We start from the raw sequence: 25,527 nt of genomic DNA on the forward strand, positions 1-25,527 counted from the left end.
CCTAAAAGATGCAAGAATAAAAAGCAAAATTGAAAACCTAAATTTACTTCAACGTGAGGGTCTTTGACATCCAGGGCAAGATAAAGAGATCTCCTCACATATAGGGAAGGCCTTCTATGATAGCAAAGCACCGATCTCCTCCATGAACGACTTCGAGAAGAAGAGTGATTACAAAGGGACGCGCTGGTCCATATCTAAAGCCTCATCGGCGGTAGAGCCGAGAAACATGATAATCGCGAGAGTCACCTAATCGCGATCTTATCCCCTTCGCAAACCGGCAGAGCCACCACGAAAACAGCCGTAGCGCGTCTTGCTACCTCCACCACCATCACAATGCTACTTGCTCCAGATCTACCAACCTTCACTAGACAGTGAGACTCACGTTGCCGCCGCGTTCCGGACATCTCCCACGAACCCCGAAACCTACGTCAACGAACCCAGCCGCAAAACCCCCAAAGCGGCGTCAACCAACCCAACCGCAGAACCACCAAACCGACCTCAGCGAACCTAGGCGTAGAACCCCCAAACTGCCAATCCCAGCCAAAGAATCCCCAAACCATATATTTTTACATTAAGCTATTTCTCTTCAAAAGGATAAAAACTTCAGAGCATTAAAATAGTTATTGTGAATAGCTATATTAAACTCTATATGACTAGATTTTTGTTTTTCTTTTTTTTTATCTCTTTCATTAATCATGATCTATATGAATTCCTTTAATTATGATATTTATGTCTGAAAAATTAATGATTAAAGTAAGATATAATATTATTCAATTGGCTTGCCAATTATAATATCATTTAGTTCTCTTTCAGTATGAATGGTTTGATAACACTCTTGGAATTAAGGTAGAAAATAAGTATAAAATTATTCAAGTAAAGTAATAATATATATAATAAAACATATGATTCATTTATATTTGTATATAAGTAAAGCAAGTTTATTACACCAAATATCCGAAGGGACACCAAAATTGGTTGAAAGTAATTAAGACAAAATCTCATAATAGAATTATTGATAACACAATAAGTCAAGTTGAGTATAAGATTGTATATCAATATCATGATCTTATAAAGTTTAAGCTTAAGTAGTAATATATGTTAATCTATATTTCGTTTGTGATTTTCTTGCCAATGTCGATGGTGCGGGAGAAGAAATAAGTATACAATTACGATACCCTCTAAATAGAGCAACGACACCAACAAGTGTATTGGTTGAAGTTGTATCCATAAGGTATCAATTAATCTTTATTAGAAAATACAATCAAGTTTTAGCAAATAGATCCTTTCAATTACAAATGTTCTTCCTCAAGTTCTTCTCATATGTGTTTCAAGAGATAGTCCTCTATCATACCCTTCTTCTGGAAAAGAATTTGTACTCAAACCCGTACCACTTGAAGATTATTTATCATATGTCAACTGAGAAGGACTGCTTCTATTTCTTTAGCCATCCTACTTCTCGTGGACACCATAAACACTTTCTTCGCAAAATAGCAGTCAGCCTCACGGTGGATGCCAATTGTTCTTACAAAGACAAAAATGTACCCTATAAAAACTTCCAAAGAATCTCCAAACACTTTCAACCTTCAACCTTCAAAGTACTCGTCCTTCTCCAGAGTGCTCGTTCTTCTTAAGACAAAGGGGGTTGTGTCTGTAGAAAACATTCCAACGCTCAAGTAGCCTCTCAAGTCAACAAATAATAAATGCGTAATATGTTCATTATACTTACTAATTATGGGCTTTCACTTGGATAAGTCTGAACCTATTGGCCCAAATATTCATTGGCTTCTGAATCATTGTAGTTAATGATGAACCATGGTGATTAAATATCTTGTGTGATATTTTATTAGCCGAATAAGGATGGGTAGAGTACATGTCGATTTAGTACTCCAACTTGTACTCGTCCAAGGATGAGTCTAATATTGGTGTGGTCGAGAGGTACTCAGTCATATATAGTACTACATTAGTGTTAATAAAGTTCAGATATTTTTTCACTACATTTGAACGATATGGCTGATTGTTGTATCTTGGGATAGAAGCACATAATATTTTATTTTGCATTATGCAATGGGATGCTTTCTCTCTAAGGAAAATACTCTTTGTTCCTCAACCCAAACTCTTTTCATTTACCATTTTATCTTAAATTCTTATTTTTGTTATAAAAATTGTTTCTTTATTAATATTTATTTCTATATTACTATTTTTATTTTATTATTATGATTATTTATTATTATTATTATAATAATTATTATTATTATTTATATTACACTAGTAAAAAAATTGCTTTCTAACGTGCCCTATAGGCATCGGTTTTACGAAAACTGAAGCAGATGAAAATGTGGTGGCATTTTTACAATTTAAGTGACCTTATATGCCTCGATTCAAGAGGATCTGAGGCATAAAGTGTATATTACCTCAATTAATATAAGAGCCGATGTATAAGGTATCGAATTTTCCCACTAAATCATGTGAAAAACATCTACGACATCGGTTGTCCTTGGACTTAAGGCAGTAGGGCCTTTGCAAGTTTGAACGAAGCTTTTATGCTTCGGTTTTGTGTGCACCCAGGGCGTATAGTTCTTGTTTAAGCATCGGGTCAGGTGAATAACAGGGGCAGTATGGTTTGATTACCTCGGTTAAGATATAACCAAAGCAATATTGCTTTTATATTTTCACAATTAACCCTACGCGCACTATGTTTCTTCGTTCTTCGGTTATCGTCGCTGCATCCAAAAGCTTCGCTGCGTCTAGCTTTCTTCTTCCTCTGCATCTCCACGATTGCTATCACTGCTTGTCGCACCTCCCCCTTCGCTACTCGTCGCGCCTCCATGGCAGCGCTCGTCCTGTCTCTGTCGCGTTTGTGACCGCCTCCTTTGTTCCTCCCTTGTTCGTTCATAGTAGTTTGTACCTCCGTCGCAGTCTTACCTTCGTTGTGTCGCGTTCTCCACCACTGCTCCCCTCCCTTGCTTATGTTAAGCAAATCGACGTTGTTCCACCTGTTCAATCTGCGAAGAAGCCTGCCCAGCCTAAGGAATCGAAACCCAAACCTAAGGATGAGCTGAAGAAAGTGGCTAAGCCAGAGCCAAGGAAGCCCAAAGAAGAGGCAGAAGAGGAGGCACCCAAGCCCAAACCCAAAAATCCCCTTGATCTTCTTCCTCCAAGCAAGATGATATTGGATGAGTGGAAAAGACTCTACTCAAACATCAAGACCAACTTCCGCGAGGTTGCAATCAAAAGTATTATGATGGATTTTTGTTTTTTAATTTGGTTGTTGCTAGGAGGTTGTATGTCACGTGTTTTTGAAAGCTCTTTGCTTTCTTCATCATGATTTGTTACTATTATTTAGCGAATAGTGTCTAAGTCAGCTGATATGAGATGGTAGATATCTTATCAAGTTAAATCCTCCTTGTGAACTCGTAGGATTTTGGGACATGTATGATCCAGAGGGTTATTCTCTCTGGTTCTGTGATTACAAATACAACGACGAGAACATTGTTTCCTTTGTGACATTAAACAAGGTAGGTGGTTTTCTTCAGCGGATGGATCTAGCTCGCAAGTATGCTTTTGGAAATATGCTTGTAATTGGATCGCAAGCACCATTTAAGGTGAAGGGGTTGTGGCTTTTCCGCGGGCAAGAGATTCCACAATTTGTGATTGACGAGTGTTATGATATGGAGCTGTACGAGTGGACCAAGGTTGACATCTCTAACGAAACTCAGAAAGAGCAGGTGAATTAGATGATTAAGGATTATGAACCATTTGAGGGAGAGCCTCTTCTCGATGCTAAGTGCTTCAAGTGAAAATTATTCCATAGTCTTTAAGAGCTTATGATTTTGTTGCGTCTTTTGGAAAGAGTTGGCTTCTATCTTATTTCTGTTATAGTGAGTTCTTAGCTATTTTGGTTCACTTGTTTCCCCTGACTATGTATTCAATTCAAATCGGCCTCTTTTCTTTCCTGTAGTTGCTCGGCTCAATGGTGACAACACATTGTACCTGTCTAGTCCCATTGATAAAGAGGTGGGTGGTATTATTTTGGGGGCAAATGTCATGATTGAGATAACTGGCCTTGCTGACATAAAGTCATCATTGAACTTACACACTACTCCCACCCATTCTCTCTCTTTCCTATATAATCTCAACCCACACGGACCACTTTCCACTCCTCCACAACTCCCCTGCTTTTCATCATCATCATCATCCCCTTCTTACTCTCTTTCTCTCAACTGCACCTCAATCTCACTCCCTCGTTACCCAACTTCTTCAGCGGCTAAAATTTATAAAGATAGAGATGATGGTTCAAAAGGAAGATTTGTGTTTGAGTCTAAGCCTCAACTCCCTTGTTACCCACCTTCTTCCAATCTATTTGATTTCTCCTCTTTTTCCACACTCCTTTTCCTTTTCCTATTTTATACGCTCTTCCGTTTCACGTTGTAGGCCCGCATCGATCAGTGGATTGATTTTTCAACTTTGGAGATTGATTCTAATAATCCTTAAATCATGTCGTCAATGAAACTAAAAAAGAGACATACTGCCTCGGTTCCCGATTCAGAGGGAATGAGGCATAAAATCCCGCAAAAAAAAATAAAAAATGAAAATTCTATTGCATCAGTTTCTTTTGAACCGAGACAAAATCCTCCACCGTTTTCCCTCGGTTCACAACCGAGGCATAAAGTTGTGAACTTTTTTCCTCGCCTATATATGCCTCGGTTCAAAAACCACTACTTGTGGGTGAAAATAACCGATGTCGTTTTTCCTGACTACACTAATGTTATTTATATTTGATTATTTTTTCTAACAATAGTATATTAACTATTCACATAAAAATGTTTATACTTTTTTTATATCGTAAGTTAGATTGCAAATTGATTTGAGAACTTGTTTCCATATATTTATTAAGATTTTCAGTGTTCCAATATAAGAAATTTTCCTTAAACCCTTTGCTTTTCCAATTAAAATGCACTGTCAAGCCGGAAGAACTTAGCTGGCAACCATATATAATTGATGTCAAACCAAATTATTCCCTTTTCCCCTTAAAGAGAAAGAAAAGAAAATAGAGAAAGAAAAAGACTTGAGAAATAAGTGAAAGAGGTTCGTTGATTAAATGAGTGAAAATAACTTTTTTAATTTCCACTAATTAATCACTATTAATAATAATTGTAATTATTATTATTATAATGAAAGGAGGAAAAAACAACACTCCTAATAATATATACAAGCCATTTATGATCGATTATAGGATGTTATATTAATCTTAAAAAAATTGTTAAATCTAATCTTAGCACCATGATTATACAAAAGCTAGACTCATCCCAGTTCCTGATACAGCTCCATTGCAAACAAACCCTAAGTAAACCTATATTCTTATATGCACTGAACTTTGCCATTCGACCGTGATAGTACGTTACAAGCACTAAGTACAAGCAATAGTGGCAGGTTTGTCAAAGTATACTTTGCCTTTCCAATAATAAATCAGAATTTAGAATATATATATATATATATATATATATATATAGGGATCGACTGGATGAGGCCACCAAGAAGTGACTAGGTCGATGTCTGGCATCCAGATAAGTTGCGTACTAACCACACAGTCATGAGAGATGACAGATCGAACGGACGGTCTCCGACGATAGTCATCCCTAAGCATAATTCCTAATCAAAATTATTTGTAAACGTTACTTAGTAGGTAATGGATCAAGATTGGGTCGTGATTAAGATTTCACTAATCTCAAACTTATATCGAAACATATAAGTAAATGTCAAAGTAAAAATGTAAGTGATTGAATTTATTGCAAAATTAAGATTTTACTTTGATCTCAAATGAATTAATCGCTAACTTGAAGATTAGAGTGTCTTTGACAGGTACACCTGGACATTTGAGAGTTCGAGTGTACAAACAAGATATTTACCAAAAATATTCAAAAATATCTAAACGACCTTAGAGTAAAGTATGAAGGAGTTTGTAAAGATCCTTGAACCTACACCCGTAACAAAAAAAAAAAAAAAATATATATATATATATATATATATATATATATATATATATATATATATAATTATACGCATAGAAAATGGGTTAATCCCTAAAATTATTTAAAGTTAAATCTCAATGTTGAAATTAAATCTTAATGTTGAAATTTAGGGCCCAGTTTGTCTCAAAAGTAAGATTGATGGTATATTGATGTTGGAATTTTTTAGTGGAATAGAACGTGGAGATCTGACTCTTTTTTATACGAGTTACATTTAAGAAATTTTCACAATATTTTTAATATGAAACTTTAAAATTTTAAAATTTAATATTTTTTAAACTTTTTTATATATTATGTTTTTTTTAATATAAAACTTTCAATTTGTAATTGAATTCTTAACCATCTCTCTCACAAGTGTGAATGAGATTTTTCTACGAATTTCTACTATAATAGAAAATACTTGTGACATTCATTTACTTCAACACATTTCAATTAATCTCTTAATTGTAATCAGATCTTATTATTATAACACATACTTATTTTCTCCTAAAAGAATACTAGAAACCCCTAACAAATCCTTTTTATTTTTGTCTTTGCAATTGTGAAATATATATGAGATGCCTTTTTATCTATCAATAAGGCAAATGCATAGTAATTTTGAAAGGATAGATAATGAGGAACTGCTTTTAGAAAATAATGGTTTGGATGCAGACGCATGGAAATAAAATTATTTGGTGCATGCATGATGGCAGATATTGGGAAAAAAGGTGCAGACAATGGAAGAAAGAATTGACCCTACATGGCAAAACCAAATTGTTGTCCTACTTCATCCATCTACATCTACTGTTACTGTGCCATTGCATTAATCAATTCCCTGATATTTGGAAGTGAATATTCAACTATAATTCCACTTCTTTTCTGCCTTTCTAGTTTCATCTCATCATTTTGTTTAAAGACAAGCACACAAAATATGAAAAGACCAGAGCCACATATAATAGCTTTGACACCGAGAATGATCATGTGAAGGGATCAGTAATAGTTTTAAACTCTTTTAAACATCTGTTCATGGATGGAGAACTCCAACACAGAAACTAACATTTCTTTCACTATAATTCTAATATCTCTTTTTAATAACTTTCATTATTTTTTATTTTATTCGACTTAATTTCAATATTAATAAAAATATTCAGGGTAAATCTTATTTTATAAATTAGTTTTGTAAAATTAAGTTAAATTTAAAATCAGTCTATTCGTATATAATAAAATTATATCACATTATATTATACTTTTAAAGATTGAAAAAATTAATTTAACCTTACAAATGTTATAGTTTTACATTCTACAAATTGATAGAGTTGATAGTCATTTTATTAATAAAAGGACTAGATTGAATAAAATAAATTAATTACAGATAAAAATTAATTAAGTGAAGAAATTATTTCTTTATATGAAAAAACTATTTCTTTATGTAAATAAATTTGGAAAATGTAATTGAATTCACCAAAGTTCCATTACAATGAAGAAAAATTCACCTTACTTGTTATCCATTATTCCTATATGAACGTAAATTGTTAAATGATATCAATTGTCTTGTGAAATTGATAAAGATATAGTTACATATAATATAAATTATTTTTTGGCGGATCAAATTCATATGGATTGATTTATTTATTGGATGATTGTGATTTGCATAACTTGAAATCTATTAGTCAGACCACAAATTTTACTTTTCTTCTTAATCGTCTTCATTCTTATTGGACAAGCTTCTTAGTTAAATTTCTAGAAACAAATGATTTAACATTGTTATAAGGTTATTCAAATTAATTTATAACCAAATTAAAAATAAAATTAAAATATTAAATTATTTTATATAAATCAACTCATAAAATATTTTTTTATAAATAAACTTTGTTATAAGGTTATATCAAATTAATTTATAAAATAATTAACTTATATTTTTCTAAAAGAATTTATAAAAAAATTGTCCAAACATAATTTAAATCAGAACTTCTTGTACATTGCTCGTAAGAAGAACGATGGCATGGACGGACTAGTAGAGTTGTTATATTGTTATGAACATTTGAAATTTTCTAGAATAAAGCACCATTTAAAATAATCATATATTCCTCATTAATGTGAGACTTGCTTTCATATTGCTATTTCAGCATAATGATACTAATACTTTGGAGTAAGCTCAACTGAAAGATATGATAGTAATTTTTAAATATAAAGATGATCAAATAAAGTTTATATCTCTTAATTAATATAAAGTTTCATTTATAAATTGGTAATCAAATCCCTTTTATGACATTTAGTACAATAAATATTACTTCAGTAATGTTATATTTTTTTATTTTAAAAAAGTTATATATAATCTTATTATTTAATTTTATTAATGATTAAAATAATTAAATACGTGTTTATTATTTAAAATAATAATTATATGGACTTTATTAGCAGTGATAATATTTATTATTTGACATGACAGGTGACTTTATAGACTTGATTAATATATACACAAAGTAATTTTTGTCAAGTTGATACGAAACGGAAGGAGAGTCCTTGAATGAAAGATCATAAACTAGATTAGATAGAAAGAAACTTGAAAGAGATACAACATTAATGGAAGAACATGGAATTTCTACGAGTTAATACAAGAAATGAAAGATAAAAGCAAATTGTCCTTGGCCTATATAAATTACTTTATTTGAAGTCAAGGGAACATGCGCCATTTCTTGTGACCAGGGACCCAGTGTGGATATTTTGTACTGAAGTAACTGGAAACTGTCTTAGAATCCAGAAGTTCAACGATGGGAGCATATTTCACACAACGAGGTGTCTTATACTGATTTATGGACGCACCCTGGCTCAGAGCAAAGTCCATAAGCTTGTCAAAGGTTCCATTCTCCACAATCTTGATTTCCAATGCTCCAATGGATTCTGATACCCTTCCTTGTCTATAAACACTGTTCAGACACCCTTCAACTTCAAAGCAACACTCCTCAAAAACAGAACCTGGAATTGGGGTCTCGTCATTAGTGCTAATCTCCCAGTACAGAACATAGTGACCTGGGATCGTGGACGTGTCAACACAGCTTGTGTATTCTGTCAGTGATGCACCGAACTCTGCAAGACGGTTTGCTCCATTCTTCACAGCATTTTGCAGCTCAACTTCATCGGTCTTGTCAGAATCAATGCTCAAAACCACATTCTTTCGGCACACGAAGTTGAATTGAGGTGCCTTGTTCTTGAATCCCGCTACACGGAGTATGTCACCAACCCTGTACCTGTAAAGCCCTGTGATCGTGCATCATTGCATGATTATTAGAAGATAAAGACAAAGTTTATTCTTTTCTTAATAACAATGTTTTCTGAAAAATTAAAAGATGAATGGAACTTTACCCGCATAAGTGGTGACCACAAGCTCATATTCTTGACCCAACTCAACATCCACAAGATCAACCAAAAGTTCCTGGTCTGGGTGAGAAATAGAAATATTGGCATGTCCCTTGGTTTTTTCAAGTGGCAAGAACTCAAAGTAGGCCATGGTGGGAATGAGGGTGTAAGACACCTCACTGGGTTCACACAAAGGGTTCAAATTGAGGCCGAAGTAACACTCAGACGAAGCATACATGGTGCAGACAAGAGGGAGACCATTGCTGTAGTAATCCAATATTGGAATATACTGAGACATGGTTCCTGTAACAATAACATCAACATACTTAGTGTTTGGCCACACCCTAGTGATGATCCCCTTCCACGACTCCTTCATGCACTCAGCTTCTATGAAATCCGCAAGCTTGGGGTTTGGTTTGAGTATCCTCATGATGGCGTCTCTCAAAGATGAGTCACTGATTTCAGGGTCTAGGGTGCCATTTCTTATGTCACGGCACAAACTCACCCAATGCTTTTCTAGGAACTTGATGGCACGGATGAAGCCTGAGGCGAAAACTGCCCCAACACGAAGAACTTGTTCGTTTTGTGAAAGTCCACAAAGCATCTGAGAATACATGCTTTGGTAAGAGTCGAGGCAGAGAATGGACTCAATGGGGCTGGTGTAGTTTGTGTAGGGATCATATCTTTGTTTAGAGTTATTGAAATGTGAACTCTTGTAGTAACTGGTTAAAACTGGACGAGCTAGGAGCCCCCCTGGGGTTTTGGCTTCTGATTTTACGAACAGAAAGTACATACCCTTGCCTTTCTCTAAACCTGGAACAAACTGATCCATCACTGGCATCAAGAGGCTGTACAGTAATGATCTTCTCTCAAGTTCATCTTCTATCGTTGGCATCAGCTTTCTCTCCCCACCCGATGTTCCAGAGCTGAATTTAATCAACACAATAATAATCTTATTTCACTTTCATTAATCTTATATCACTTTTTCTTCTTCTGAATGTGTTGCTCATGGCATAGGGTTAAAATAGTAGGGAGAATTTACCAAGATATTGTTAAAATTTCTCAACATATTACTATTATTATATTACTCTAAAAATTTATAAATTGATTATGTATAAAAATTATTATTTTTAGAATAAATACTGAGAAAAAACAATTGTAACCTATGGATGTAATAAATAATGAATTACGTCACAAGTAAAAAAGACAACGTAAAATTAATTTGTAAGATCTTACTGTGTGTGTGCATACATGATTCTTAATTGAGGTGAAAGGTGAAAGAAATAAGAAAATAATAATTTTTCATTTTTAAATTTAATTATATTTTTATTTATTTATGAAAATAAGGTAAAATAAATTATATACGAAATATTATATGTAGAATACAAACTAAATTTTACATTAAACTATAATACAATCTTTATATATGTTATTTGTTCCTTATGATAGAAAAACCACATATTTTATAATTCAATTTAAAAACAACTTTATTTTTTGTAATAATAAATTAGAAATGAAAAAGATATTTATATCTAAAAATAAAAAAGAAATAAAGTTTATGTAAAAAAGAAAAAAATTTAGAAAGTGAAATAAATATGGCCCTACCCTTATATCATGCCTGGGTTATTCTTAATTTCTCAATATACATGTTCCAAAGACAACTTATTTCACATCAACTTTTTGCACGTTCCTTTTACACTCCAGATTCTTTTGTTCTTTTATTGTCTCACACTTTCAAGCTACTACGTTTTAGCACATGAGATTCTCTATAACTGAAGAAAAAGGAAATGATGTAAAAATAAAGAACGTCTATTCTAAAAAAAAGGAGTGTGCTGCATCGTAACTACAACACTTTATTTTTTATCTTTAATTTAATGTCACTTATTTGATATTTCTCTCCCATATAATCATTTTACATCATTATTAATATCTATTATCCCCTCTTTTCTCCTGCCAATCTCACTCCCAAAATCTATTCTTATAGTGTGAAAAAGACATTTTTCTTAAAACGAAAAGTGATATCATTAAAGTAGAGAACGCATACCACCCTATTACAGATGAGAAAAACTGATGTATGTGATAAAAATCTAGAGGCAAATAATGAAAAAAAAGTAGGAAGAAAAAGGAAAGAAAAATTAAGTGTATAGTACTAATAACTTGTACCAGCGAGTATGTTTCAGTACAAAAAAAAAAAAGACACATTATATATGAAGAACAACAATAAAAGAGTGCAGGAAATTGAGGATATGGATAAAAGCAAAACATAGTCAGAAAACTGACCTAGTGAGGAACTCAGAAATAGGTTTGGAACATAAAATTGAGGAGGTATCACCATCAGCTATACGATCAATATCTGGCTTTAAATCCTCGTATGTGACAACAGGCATGATGTTCTTGAAACTGTCTCTGTCAGTGCGCCCATCTAAGCCATGGCGTTGAAGGTACTCAGCATGTGCGCTGGAGGAAAGGATCTCAGCAAGGACCCTCTTCTGAATTTCATCAGCGTTGCTAGTAACATCCTCAATGTATTTCAGTGCTTTATTGTTACTGCTCTTGGTGATGCTACTATCGCTAGCAACATCAACTTTGCCATTTGGCTTGTTGCACAGGTAGTGGCTAGGAGCCTCAGGCATGGCTATAGAAAATAAGATATATGTGGTAAGATTGTGAGGGTGGAACAACAAAAAAAGGTGTTGATGGGAATGAGAAATGGAACTGGAATTGAAGCAACAACGTAGTGGAGATCTGACTTTGGAATTTGGACTTAACTGGGATGAGTGGGTTGGAAAACAAGACATAGTGAAATGACATATTTATAGAAAGCAGAGGAATGTGGTTAGAACTTGAAAACCACTTGAGTGTAGTTGAGAGACCGATGAATTTATTTTTTTGTTGAAACAGTGGAGTTGAAAATGACATACCTAGGAAGGTTCGTGTGCAAGTGTTGGGTTAAGATTAATGTTTTGTTAAGTAGTAATGAAAGTAAAGTAACCATATTTACGTATGATTTATCAAAAGTTAAACTATGTTGTCGAGTACATTATTTGTGGACGTGATATATATATAACTAATCGACCTTCATGTGGGGCTAGACTAACTATTACTCTTCCCTAGGCCTTTATATATCAGCACGTCACATCAATTGCCACTGTATTCCTAACACTTGAGGGATACCAATGAATTTCTTAGCTAGGTAGATAGGTAGGGGGAAAGGCTAACTCTATGTTTTGAGTTAGGGTATAGGAAAGAAGGAGAAAGAGGTGGAACAAGAAATAATGGTAAGAAATAATGTAACAAGATAAAGAGAGATAAAAAGAAATAAATAGATAAGTAAAAAGAAAGGGAATTAAAAATATAAGTTATAATGTGAATTGAGTCTTTAAAATTATAAATAATCTCACAAAATTTAATCTTTCAGTTTTGGCAGGGGCTTTTTCACTATATTTGAAATTCCCATATGATTATTTAAGCGATACACTAAGACCAGCTTATATTTAATTTAATAATTGCGAAATCATCGTCTTCAACTTAAAATTTTGAGATAATAAGTTGGTGAATTTTTTATATAATATTTTCTTTTTCTTTTTCTTAATGTAAAACATTTAATTTCATACTTAAATTTATCACAATCTTTTATCTAAATGTATATTATAATTTTTTTCTCTAGCATTAAAAGTGTTTTAGTCATCAATCATTTACTCGTATAATGTTTTTTACAGACGACGTGAATCATTAAATTCTCAGTAATAACAATAATTCAAGAAACATAAGATAAAAAAAAACTATTAACCAAAAGGTTTACTAGATTCATTTTTATTCTTACCCAATGCTTTTTTTCCCTTCACTAAATTTTTTTTTAATAAAACTACGAAGAAGTGGAATCTGAAATTTCAAAAGCATCAATACTTTGAATACACTGATTAGATTAGAAAAAATGATTCATATACTAAAAAAATTGACCAAATACTTAATATATATATATATATATATATATATATAAAGAGAAAATGAAATTAATAAATCTATAAGACATAATATAATAAAATAAAATAAAAATAAGTATATATAAAATTAAAATGTATATATATATATATATATATATATTTTAATTTTATATATACTTATTTTTATTTTATTTTATTATATTATGTCTTATAGATTTATTAATTTCATTTTCTCTTTAGATATATATATTATTATTATTATTATTATTATTCCTCTTCTAATTCATACAGGCGTACTGGATACACGCCTGCATGTATTCCGCCGCTTGTTCGCTAAACCGCCACCGTCTTCCGTAACTTCCTTCTACTTCTACGCCTACGCCCCCACTGTGTATATTTTAATGTAAATTTCACGTTAAAGTATCACTCAATCTCCAACTTCCCTTATTATATTCTTTTATTTTGCGGCTTTCATGGTTCACTCCTGCACTGTATAAACTTCCTAATCCTATAACTTGTATTTTATAAGATTACTTTTTGTACCAAAACCATACGATGGAAAGCGATGATGATGAGTAGGAAGTATCGGAGACGTGTTATCTTTGACAAAATATACGGGGAAAAAGACTTGTGCAATTGCTACATAGAACTTTCAGTGAAATACAGCACAGAAGTGCCATGCATGCTTCTGCTTTTTCCTCAAAGACTTATCAGTTGCGCCATTAAATGGTTTTCTCTGTTGCGTTAGTTTCACTCTAACTCCCTAACCATCCAATTCATCCGACACCTGCATGCCCAAAAATGAAAAGATTGAAACTTTTAGTTTTATTTTCCAATCAAGATGATCATTATCCAAGACAGATAAAAGGGTTGGCCCCCATTTTGCCACTTCAAAGTTGTACCCTAATTGCTCAATTATATTCCAGCAGCCATCACGGATTCATTATCCACGTGTCCTCCACTCAACTAGGGTTTACTTCAAAGTCTCTGTCCCCAGCTTTTGCTTTTCATATAATTCAAATTATACATAACTATGATGATGCTTATTTTTTACTGAAATTTTTTGAGTTATTACACTAAACCTGCAGAAAAACAAATTATTGAGATATATAGTTGAAGTAAGTACGTAATAGTTGCATGTAATTATCGAGAGAGTGGAGATTTTGTATTGCTTGCACGCTTTTAAAACTTATGAGATGAAGAAGGTGTTGACTCCAGTAGTGGACTGTGGAGGAAGAAACATCGGTCGACCTAGTTCTTCTTCACCAAGTATTTACAAGTCACTGATAATAATTACCCATGAAGGAAGGAGGAGAAGGAGACAGCTATATCTATGTGGTCCAGCTATCTCTCATTCCAACTTTTCTTACCTGGAAAGATTCATGAATAAATATTATTTGAAAACAAAAAGAGTTCCTGAAAATAAGATTATGCAGAAAAGTTTGGTGAATTTTGTGAAAAAGTAGAAGAGTGTTGGGAATAGAATAGAGGAGTTAGCACCAAGCTTAGCCGCCGGGAAGGGGGGGAACACCGTAACAAGGAGGTGTTGACTTGAGTGGTCCCACGCGGACATAGCTCTTGCTGTCTCCTTCGCGCGTGTTATGGTCACTTTCAAACTCCACGTGTTTCTTACCTGTTAAACCCTTTTCCCACTTTTCCAACACTCATCTTTCACATTAGTACTTGCTTAAGCACCAACACTTTCCACTTTTATTTTTTCATCACTTCAACAGTGCTTATTCCCCAAGATCTCATTTATAAGGATAAACAGAGTTCAAATAATAATAACTTGTCATCTCACTCCACTTAACTTATCAACTTCTACTACCTTGAATTCAAGGTGGAAAACAACAACTTCACCCACCTAACCCACCTCAAACTTCACAATTTCACAACATTGTCAAACAAGTGATGTTCTTTTGAAACTAAGTTGTTTTTGTTGTTGTTTTTTCTTAATTTTCCTGGCAATTTTTGACAAATCAAGCTGGCAATCCACCTCTGAATAAGATGAGTTGTATTTCTTAACACACTTTTTGTCGATTTGTCCGCCCAATTAAGGCAATTTGAGAGCGAAATCAAAAGCAGGTTACGTGATTTGCTTTTATTATTCATGACAAATTTCAATCAATAATTTTAATTTCTTTTCCTCCTGTAAAAAAAGTATCTTCGTTTGATATGCACACATATATAAAAAGATTAAGTTACTACAAAAAATAATACCAATGAAAGAAGGAGAAAGAAATAATTTATGGGGGAAGGAAAATTGAAACAAAAACTTAGTTTTACTCTTATGCGTAACAAGAATTTTGTTTTATAAACTTCTTTCTTTATATCTTCGAGTTAGCACAGTAATTGAAAATATAGAAAATGTAAAATAAAAGCTCAAGCAAATTTATAGGTGTCAAATAAAGAATTAGAAGGTGAAAGTGTAGAAGCTTATCTTGAAGAAAACAAAAATATCTATATACATGAAGAAAAATAAAAGTTCAAAAATATGTGAATTGGATAACCGTAAGAATTATTTTTTAGAGAAGAGATAAAAAAAAACTGAAAAATTGAAGAGGACTGAATCATACATCAATAACTTGGAATAAAAATAGCTTATAATTAATTGAAAGGGACTGATGTAAACATTTCCAATAAATATTTACTCATCTAATTCACATGTTAACGAACTTTCATATAACATTTGGACACACGAATGAAATTTATATATTTCTTCTTGCTTATAGAAAATTACTAAAAAGTTATATTTTAATGAAATTGTAAGTATTCGTATAAAAATAATTCAGTTGCAAAACATAAATTTAATGTTAATGAATGTGCATGTGATAAAAAATACATTTTAGAAACTCACTGAAGGAAAATCTTGTATATGATGAATAATATTTTCAAAGTTTAATGCATAAATTTATATTCATCCCCTGAATTATGTTCAGAAGCAAAAATAGTCATGGGAATGGGCAAGGAGCACATGCTGTGTGCAAATTGAGTGGGCAAGGGGCTACTTTTGTTCAATGTTCTCATTTAAAATATGCATAATTATAGTTAATTAAGTCAAATTTTTCCAAGGCTAGTTTAAAATTTAAACACCTTTCTGAATAAAGAGTGTGGTATTAAAAAATTAAGAAGTGTGTTTCTTCCTTGGTTCTTTTGCTGCAATATGTCAGAAGAATAGCAGCATTTTCTTTCTGAATAAGTGTAAATTTCAATGATCATTATAATACTTTTCACTGTATATTGGTTAAACAGTAACACACAGACATCATTTTCCATAAGGGGCACTTGCCGCTTGACAAGGCTAGTCTAATAAAAAAAAGAAAATTTCCCATTTTTGGATACACAACGTTTTAAATCTCACTGAATAGTGTGGATGGTATCACATGAAATGACCTAAATGTTAAAGGGAAAATAATAAACATATAATACCACAGATTTTAAACGTGTTAAGGTTCAGCTGCTTCAGTCGGTGAAATCGTATTAGTGCCGAAGGGGTTTTCAAAAGTGTCACAGTCACATGAGATGATATCTAAGAGACAATGTTCGACAATGTTACAGGTAGAATCAGCTGTACCTAATGAAGGGCTAACCAAGATATTATAAGAATTAATAATGTATGGAGGGATTTAGCAATGTCATCTTTTCATGTAAGAATTATTAAAGTATTAAATAATTTAGTACTAATATGTACGTAGTTTTTAAATTTATAATACTTAGTAATAGTTATAATAATTGTTGTTGAAGTATGACATTTGCCTAATCAACAGAATCATTATGATGGTGTAGAACATAAGAGGCAAAAGTGATTCATTAAATTTGGATACATATCATAGTTCAGTAATCGCTAATGTTCTGCTGTATAATTTCTCTCTTTTTTTTTGTACTTTGTGGTAATAAAGTTTCCCTGGTTACCTAGCTATATATAGGTATAGCTAAAGAAACACTATTTCTCTGCATGATCAAATAATCCACAAATGCACTCCTTTCTATGCATGAAAAATGAAGATCACCATTCACTTCAGGTGCGTCTGTGTAATCTCAGTTTCAGAGATTCAAGAACATCGAATATAGACTTATACTCTCTCGTAAATGTATCAAAAGAGAAATAATAATCAGAAGAGAAGAGTGTTGTTAAAATTTATTAAAACTGATAAAATTATTAGGTATACGACAGAAAACATAAAATTTATTAATTTGCAATGAAATTAAGCTAAAAAAGTATACGACAGAAAAAGGGTTTATGATTATCTGAATATTTACTAACCACAATTTTCTCTTTCCATTACACATCTATCACATCATTGTCTGACATTCATTTCTCACCTCTTCTTAGCATTAGCATAAAAATCGTTGTGATAATAATGAATATTTATTCTAAAATTGTCCTTTGAAGCTATATGGCTACGACAAAGTACAACGTTCTCCCGTGATTGGAATATATGGTTAAGAAACGACCAGTGAGATGAATATGTTGAATTGATTATTATACCACAACATTGGTTAACAGTACATATAAAGCTATGCATAGGTGCAATACGTATATCAGTATCTGTCACTGATTCCATAGAAACTGAAATGCCTCAACTACAGCTCGTTAACTCTAATCAAAATTACTTCCGCTTATTATGGCTAGGCGCTAAAAGGACGGAAAAAACAAAAAGGTTAAAATCTTATATTTTGTTTCAATTATTTAATTAAATCTTTTTAACTTTTCTATTTAATTACATTTTATGTTAAATCAATTCAATTTAATTTTTTTACATTAAATATATATATAAATAACGTAATGCTGTCTTTGATCATACATATAATATATATATATATATATATATATATATATATATATATATATATATTTTAATTATTTTTCATGTATAAGATTTGTGACGCATTAGGTGATAATGTTAATATTATTCATTGATGTTAATGTTATGTATTAATTTCAGTGTCATTTGTTAATGTTTTTTATTCTATTAATGTTTTCTATTCAATTCAATGTATTTATAATGTTGTTTCGATTCAAAATGAGAATAAATTAATAATTAAATTTAATTATAACTGATATATTTATTTGTTTAAAATAATTTCTAGAATTTACTTAAATATTAAAATAAATTTCATTTTGTAGTTTAAATTTAAAATGTTCATATTTTAATCTTTTAAATTTTATAAAATATTAAAAATTAAATATAAAGTGTTCATTATAATTTTCAAATTTTAATATATGAAATAATTTTAAAAATGAAAAATAAATTTTTTAATATATGAAAAGTGTTGATGTTGATAAATGTCACTAAGGTTAACACATAACACAATACAAATCTAGCAGGTGAAAAAGACTTTAAAAAATATTTAAAAATATCAAAAAAATAAAAAAAAATAAAAAATAATATGTTAACATTATTTATACAAATATAATTAAAAGAATTAAATAGAATAGATTTAATTTAAAATAAAATTTAATTAAAAAATATATTGAATGATTGAAACAAAATAGAAATAAAAAGGGATTTTGATCCAGAAAAATATTGAGCAATATATATAATCTCATTTGCACATGAGAGATTGAAAGTATATAAATCTTTGAATTACCAGTGATGATGACTGTCGGCATGAATGTGTTGTTGCTTCTTAATCTTAATAAAATATTGAAGAAGGAAAAGGTGGAAGGATGAAGGAAAAGGTGGAAGGATGAAGAAAAAGGAAAGTATGACTTTGAGCTTTAGCAATTAAGAGAATAAACCTAAAGCAAGTTTCGTATTGAAAATTTTCCAAGCTATGAAATGAACTTTTATGGCGATACTTTGATGTATAAGGTGAACAAAGAATGACAGTTTTCCACTACAAACAGTACTAAATATTTCTGGTGGAGTTGCAGATCTTTAATGCTTATCACTTTCTTCACATAGTTTTGCTGAGGAAAAAAAGACAAAGAAGTGAGATGCAAATCTTGGAAATGGAAGGTTACACAATGAAGTAGTTTAACAAAAAACAGTGTGAAGTATGATTACTATGATCTTTAATGATTACTATGGAAATCTTAAATCCATTTTTCTTTTTTTACATGTTTTAATTTAATCTTTATTTTAAGAAATTTGATGTAATATTTTTTATTAAACGTTCAAATATGTCATTATGTGAGTTTGTAATTTTTTTAATTTTTATTTTTTAAAAAAATAAAAATTTATCACGTATTAAGCTAACATTATGCTCACTGTGACAATATAATATGACAGTGATAATGTCACTATTATACTAGGTGTTATTTTTTTAGTTTTAATTTGTTTTCTGTATTTTTGTTTTATTTTAATTCAGATTCAATTTTTTTAAAATAAAATTTTGTTTTTTTTAAATTAAAATCAAATTTAACTTTATTCAAATATTTTTATTAAAATTAATATTAGTATTAAATACTTTTAATAAAATTAAATTTTATTTATATTTATATTTTACGTTTTAAAAAGATTCAAAAACATAAGAAATAAATAAAATATTAAAAAGAAACTATGAATTCACATGTGGACCATTTTAACATTGTTAATACACACCAACGAAAAAGAATTGATTGCATCAAATTTTTTTAAATAAAAATCAAATTAATACATATTAAAAAACGAAACCGATTTAAAATTTTCTTACCACAATAAAGACAAATTACATAATTTAACTATTTTTTTTATCATATGATACTATCTCTTATTATTCTTTATTTTCTTTTTTTCTTTAAAAATACAGAAGGTAACTTTTGTTAACACTATCTTATTCCTATAAAAATTGTTTTAAAAAAACTTCCTGCACTTGTCAAATTTCACTACTCACACCATAAAAAACTTCCTAAAATGTTTTCTATAAAAGAAGGGGGAACTGATTTCTAAAGAAAAATTCAGAATTGTTTATTATGTTCGGAAAAGAAATTCCAGAGTGATAGGATGTAGGAAGAAAATAATAGGGTGCATGAAGTAATTGTGCAAACATAACCGAGCCATCATTTCAACTTATTGGACCAAGGATAAGTTGATCGAAGAAGAAAATTGCTCCCTTCACCATTATTAACTGTTAGCATGTAGCATCTCATATCTACTTTACCCTTTATATAAAACGGATGTCAACATTCGTACTTTATATGAAATTTTTTAATTAATTATATTTAACGGAGGTGTCATATTTGTGTCCACATTCACTTAAGTATTTCTTTTTAATTTTTTAAATATTATATTTAATTAATTTATAAATTACTTTAATTTTTTATTTTTTTATAATATATTACAAAAATTAATTTTATTTTATTTAATTAAATAATTATTATTAATTTAATTAAATAATATTTATATATTAATTTAAAATATATAAATTAATAAACTAAAATAACTACGAATGTGGCATATCGGTTTCATTTATAATATTTATATTATAATAATTAATTAAACAATAATATATAAATTAAATTAATTATTATTATTTTATTAAATCAAATTAATTTATATATAATTATATAATAAATTTAAAATAAAATTAAATAATCAAGTGGGCTTGGTACATGCAGAGTTACGATCCAATTAGGGTGTGTTTCATCCTGTACCTCTAACCCTCTAACCCTCTCATCCTCTCATCCTGCATTTTAAATTTTCATAAATACTCTCTAATTAATAAATATGGTTATTGTTTCGGTATAAAAGTTGAGGCCGAGATATGTACCTGATGAGTCACGTCCTTTCCTCCTAGAATGTTGTTATCTTCACGTCTATTCAGAATACACCGCGGAGAATGGAGTGGGTACCTGCGAAGGCACTCCGACGCTCAAGTCAGAAAAGGGGAATTGTAGAACTCTTTTAGTTCAATAATAGAAGAAAATGATAATTTTCTCTTCCTCTAATTCAAAAAAACGTACCTTTTTTCCTCCTTGCTTTTCATATTTAACCTAATGATAAAATAAACCATTTACCTAAAAATCCGGTTGGTTGGAGAACTTGACCATTTGGAAAACACAACCGTTAGGTCGTGCTTGATACTGGGTCAGTTGATCCCATGATTTGTGACACTCAGATATTTCTAACCGCTTGTTCTTTAATTTATCAAGATTAATATTTCCATCTTGACTAAAATTGACCGAACGTCTTTCCTCTGACATTTGACTGGATTGACGTGACTTCGTGGGCTAATCGCCAACCGTTTAGTGCAATCGACATATAATACGATCGTTAAAAGATGATCATTTAATGATTGATGTCAAGAGGGTGACTTCGCGGGCCAATCGCCAACCGTTTAGTGTAATCGACGTATAATACGATCGCTAAAAGTTGATCGCTTAACGACTGATGCCAAGAGGGGTCATGGCAAGCATGTGGTGTTCCTAAGCGATAGTTCTACCCAGTGGATGGATGATCGTTCAGGAATGATCGTAAGACGGCTCGCTACTGTGCGCTTTATTTATCCTCAGTGGTCGTCTGGGTTACCAGTCAACTACCTCAGATATCCTACTATACAGTTATACATTAAAAATATTTGGTGACAAATTTTTGTGTGCATGAAACCTTTAAAATGTTAGAATATATGATTTTGAAGACCTCCACCCCATTTCACCTTTGTTGAGTGTTTGCACCTCATTTCCTTTAGTATTCTCCTCTTGAAAGTTTTCATCCAACTAGTTTTCATCCAACTACATGATTTTATACTTTTAGATTTATATCTACTACATCAGATGTACATATACAAGGATGAGTAATGTTTCAAAAATATGAATTGGATATAGAAATTCAAAAATCAAGTCATTGGATGTCGACATCCAATGTTGTGATTTTCGAATGTCTATATCCTATTTATATTTTAAATGTTTTTTAAAATGTTTCATTATATTAGTTTTGTAATTATTATATTAGTTTATGATTTTTATTTAATTTTTATACGAATTTATTAAATTTAATAAAAGAAATTGAAAATTAAAATTGATATAAAGATCTATACATTGGATATGAAAATCCAAAAGAGAATAGAGAATATCGAATCTTGATATCTGATTCTTCCTTTATCAGATATCAAAATACGATAAAAAGAATATCAAATTTCGATATGTGTTTGATAATAATAATAATAATAATAATAATAATAATAATAATAATAATAATAATAATAATAATAATAATAATAATAATAATAATAATAATAATAATAATAATAATAATAATAATAATAATAATAATAATAATAATAATAATAATAATAATAATAATAATAATAATAATAATAATAATAATAATAATAATAATAATAATAATAATAATAATAATAATAATAATAATAATAATAATAATAATAATAATAATAATAATAATAATAATAATAATAATAATAATAATAATAATAATAATAATAATAATAATAATAATAATAATAATAATAATAATAATAATAATAATAATAATAATAATAATAATAATAATAATAATAATAATAATAATAATAATAATAATAATAATAATAATAATAATAATAATAATAATAATAATAATAATAATAATAATAATAATAATAATAATAATAATAATAATAATAATAATAATAATAATAATAATAATAATAATAATAATAATAATAATAATAATAATAATAATAATAATAATAATAATAATAATAATAATAATAATAATAATAATAATAATAATAATAATAATAATAATAATAATAATAATAATAATAATAATAATAATAATAATAATAATAATAATAATAATAATAATAATAATAATAATAATAATAATAATAATAATAATAATAATAATAATAATAATAATAATAATAATAATAATAATAATAATAATAATAATAATAATAATAATAATAATAATAATAATAATAATAATAATAATAATAATAATAATAATAATAATAATAATAATAATAATAATAATAATAATAATAATAATAATAATAATAATAATAATAATAATAATAATAATAATAATAATAATAATAATAATAATAATAATAATAATAATAATAATAATAATAATAATAATAATAATAATAATAATAATAATAATAATAATAATAATAATAATAATAATAATAATAATAATAATAATAATAATAATAATAATAATAATAATAATAATAATAATAATAATAATAATAATAATAATAATAATAATAATAATAATAATAATAATAATAATAATAATAATAATAATAATAATAATAATAATAATAATAATAATAATAATAATAATAATAATAATAATAATAATAATAATAATAATAATAATAATAATAATAATAATAATAATAATAATAATAATAATAATAATAATAATAATAATAATAATAATAATAATAATAATAATAATAATAATAATAATAATAATAATAATAATAATAATAATAATAATAATAATAATAATAATAATAATAATAATAATAATAATAATAATAATAATAATAATAATAATAATAATAATAATAATAATAATAATAATAATAATAATAATAATAATAATAATAATAATAATAATAATAATAATAATAATAATAATAATAATAATAATAATAATAATAATAATAATAATAATAATAATAATAATAATAATAATAATAATAATAATAATAATAATAATAATAATAATAATAATAATAATAATAATAATAATAATAATAATAATAATAATAATAATAATAATAATAATAATAATAATAATAATAATAATAATAATAATAATAATAATAATAATAATAATAATAATAATAATAATAATAATAATAATAATAATAATAATAATAATAATAATAATAATAATAATAATAATAATAATAATAATAATAATAATAATAATAATAATAATAATAATAATAATAATAATAATAATAATAATAATAATAATAATAATAATAATAATAATAATAATAATAATAATAATAATAATAATAATAATAATAATAATAATAATAATAATAATAATAATAATAATAATAATAATAATAATAATAATAATAATAATAATAATAATAATAATAATAATAATAATAATAATAATAATAATAATAATAATAATAATAATAATAATAATAATAATAATAATAATAATAATAATAATAATAATAATAATAATAATAATAATAATAATAATAATAATAATAATAATAATAATAATAATAATAATAATAATAATAATAATAATAATAATAATAATAATAATAATAATAATAATAATAATAATAATAATAATAATAATAATAATAATAATAATAATAATAATAATAATAATAATAATAATAATAATAATAATAATAATAATAATAATAATAATAATAATAATAATAATAATAATAATAATAATAATAATAATAATAATAATAATAATAATAATAATAATAATAATAATAATAATAATAATAATAATAATAATAATAATAATAAAAAAATTTCACATGCAATGTTAATTTTTCTACATCATAAAAAAATAATTTCATAAATAATAACTTCATAAAAAAATATATTTTTCACATGCAATATTTTAAACAAAAATTTTCACATGCAATTTTGAATAGTTTTTGTATGACTTTTTAATTTCTGTAAAAAAAAATTAGTATTTAAAATGTATATGAAAATTTTGGTATTTAAAATACAAACTAAAAATTTTCATTAAAAAAATTATTAATTAAAATATTTATATAATTATAAAATCCTAATATTTCATTAAAAAGAATAACTAAATATCTTTTAAATTATAAAAAATTATAAAACTATAAAACAAATCAAACATTAATTAATTAAAAAAACAAAATTTAATCAAAATATAGTTATTTAATTAATTAGAATTGACTGTGTGAGTTTATGTGAAAATCTGCATGGAGAAAGAGATAGTGAAAGGAAAAAGAAAAGGGAATAGAAAATATTATTTGAGACACATTTTTGACATTATTTCTTACTTTTTTTATTATAAAAATCATGTTAAATAAATATAAACGTGTCAACTACTCTTCCTTAAATGAGAAACAAGATGTAAGAAAAACAAGAAAAATGTTGAGAAAACAAAAAAGTTGTTTTAATATTGAGAAAAAAATCTATGACTTGATTTTTTTTAATTTTTAAAAAATTATTAACATTTTAATTGAAGGCATACTGAGTTTTAAAAAAAATTGGAGGTGGAGGCTGAACCCTGAAGGCTTCCAATTAAAGCTGAAAGAAATATGTGTAATGACGAAGGGACCCCTTTCACGCCGTTTCTCTT

At 27.8% G+C, this 25,527-nt stretch overlaps 1 protein-coding gene and 1 pseudogene across 1 annotated transcript; one reads left to right on the forward strand and one right to left on the reverse strand.

Moving 5' to 3' along the window:
• Nucleotides 1-2,692: 2,692 nt before the first annotated feature.
• Nucleotides 2,693-3,826, forward strand: LOC148192946 (elongation factor 1-gamma-like; annotated as a pseudogene).
• Nucleotides 3,827-8,533: 4,707 nt separating this feature from the next.
• LOC124830038 (indole-3-acetic acid-amido synthetase GH3.6-like) lies at nucleotides 8,534-12,204 on the reverse strand. Its single transcript, XM_047303644.2, has 3 exons — nucleotides 11,643-12,204; nucleotides 9,369-10,288; nucleotides 8,534-9,263 (listed from the first exon to the last, which is right to left on the reverse strand). Exons 1-3 carry the CDS (start codon nucleotides 12,158-12,160, stop codon nucleotides 8,680-8,682), a joined length of 2,022 nt encoding a protein of 673 aa, XP_047159600.2. The 5' UTR covers nucleotides 12,161-12,204; the 3' UTR covers nucleotides 8,534-8,679.
• Nucleotides 12,205-25,527: the final 13,323 nt, after the last annotated feature.

This window comes from Vigna umbellata, chromosome 9 (genome assembly GCF_029865625.1).
Source record: "Vigna umbellata cultivar VRB3 chromosome 9, Vumbellata_1.0, whole genome shotgun sequence".
Classification (NCBI taxonomy): domain Eukaryota; kingdom Viridiplantae; phylum Streptophyta; class Magnoliopsida; order Fabales; family Fabaceae; genus Vigna; species Vigna umbellata.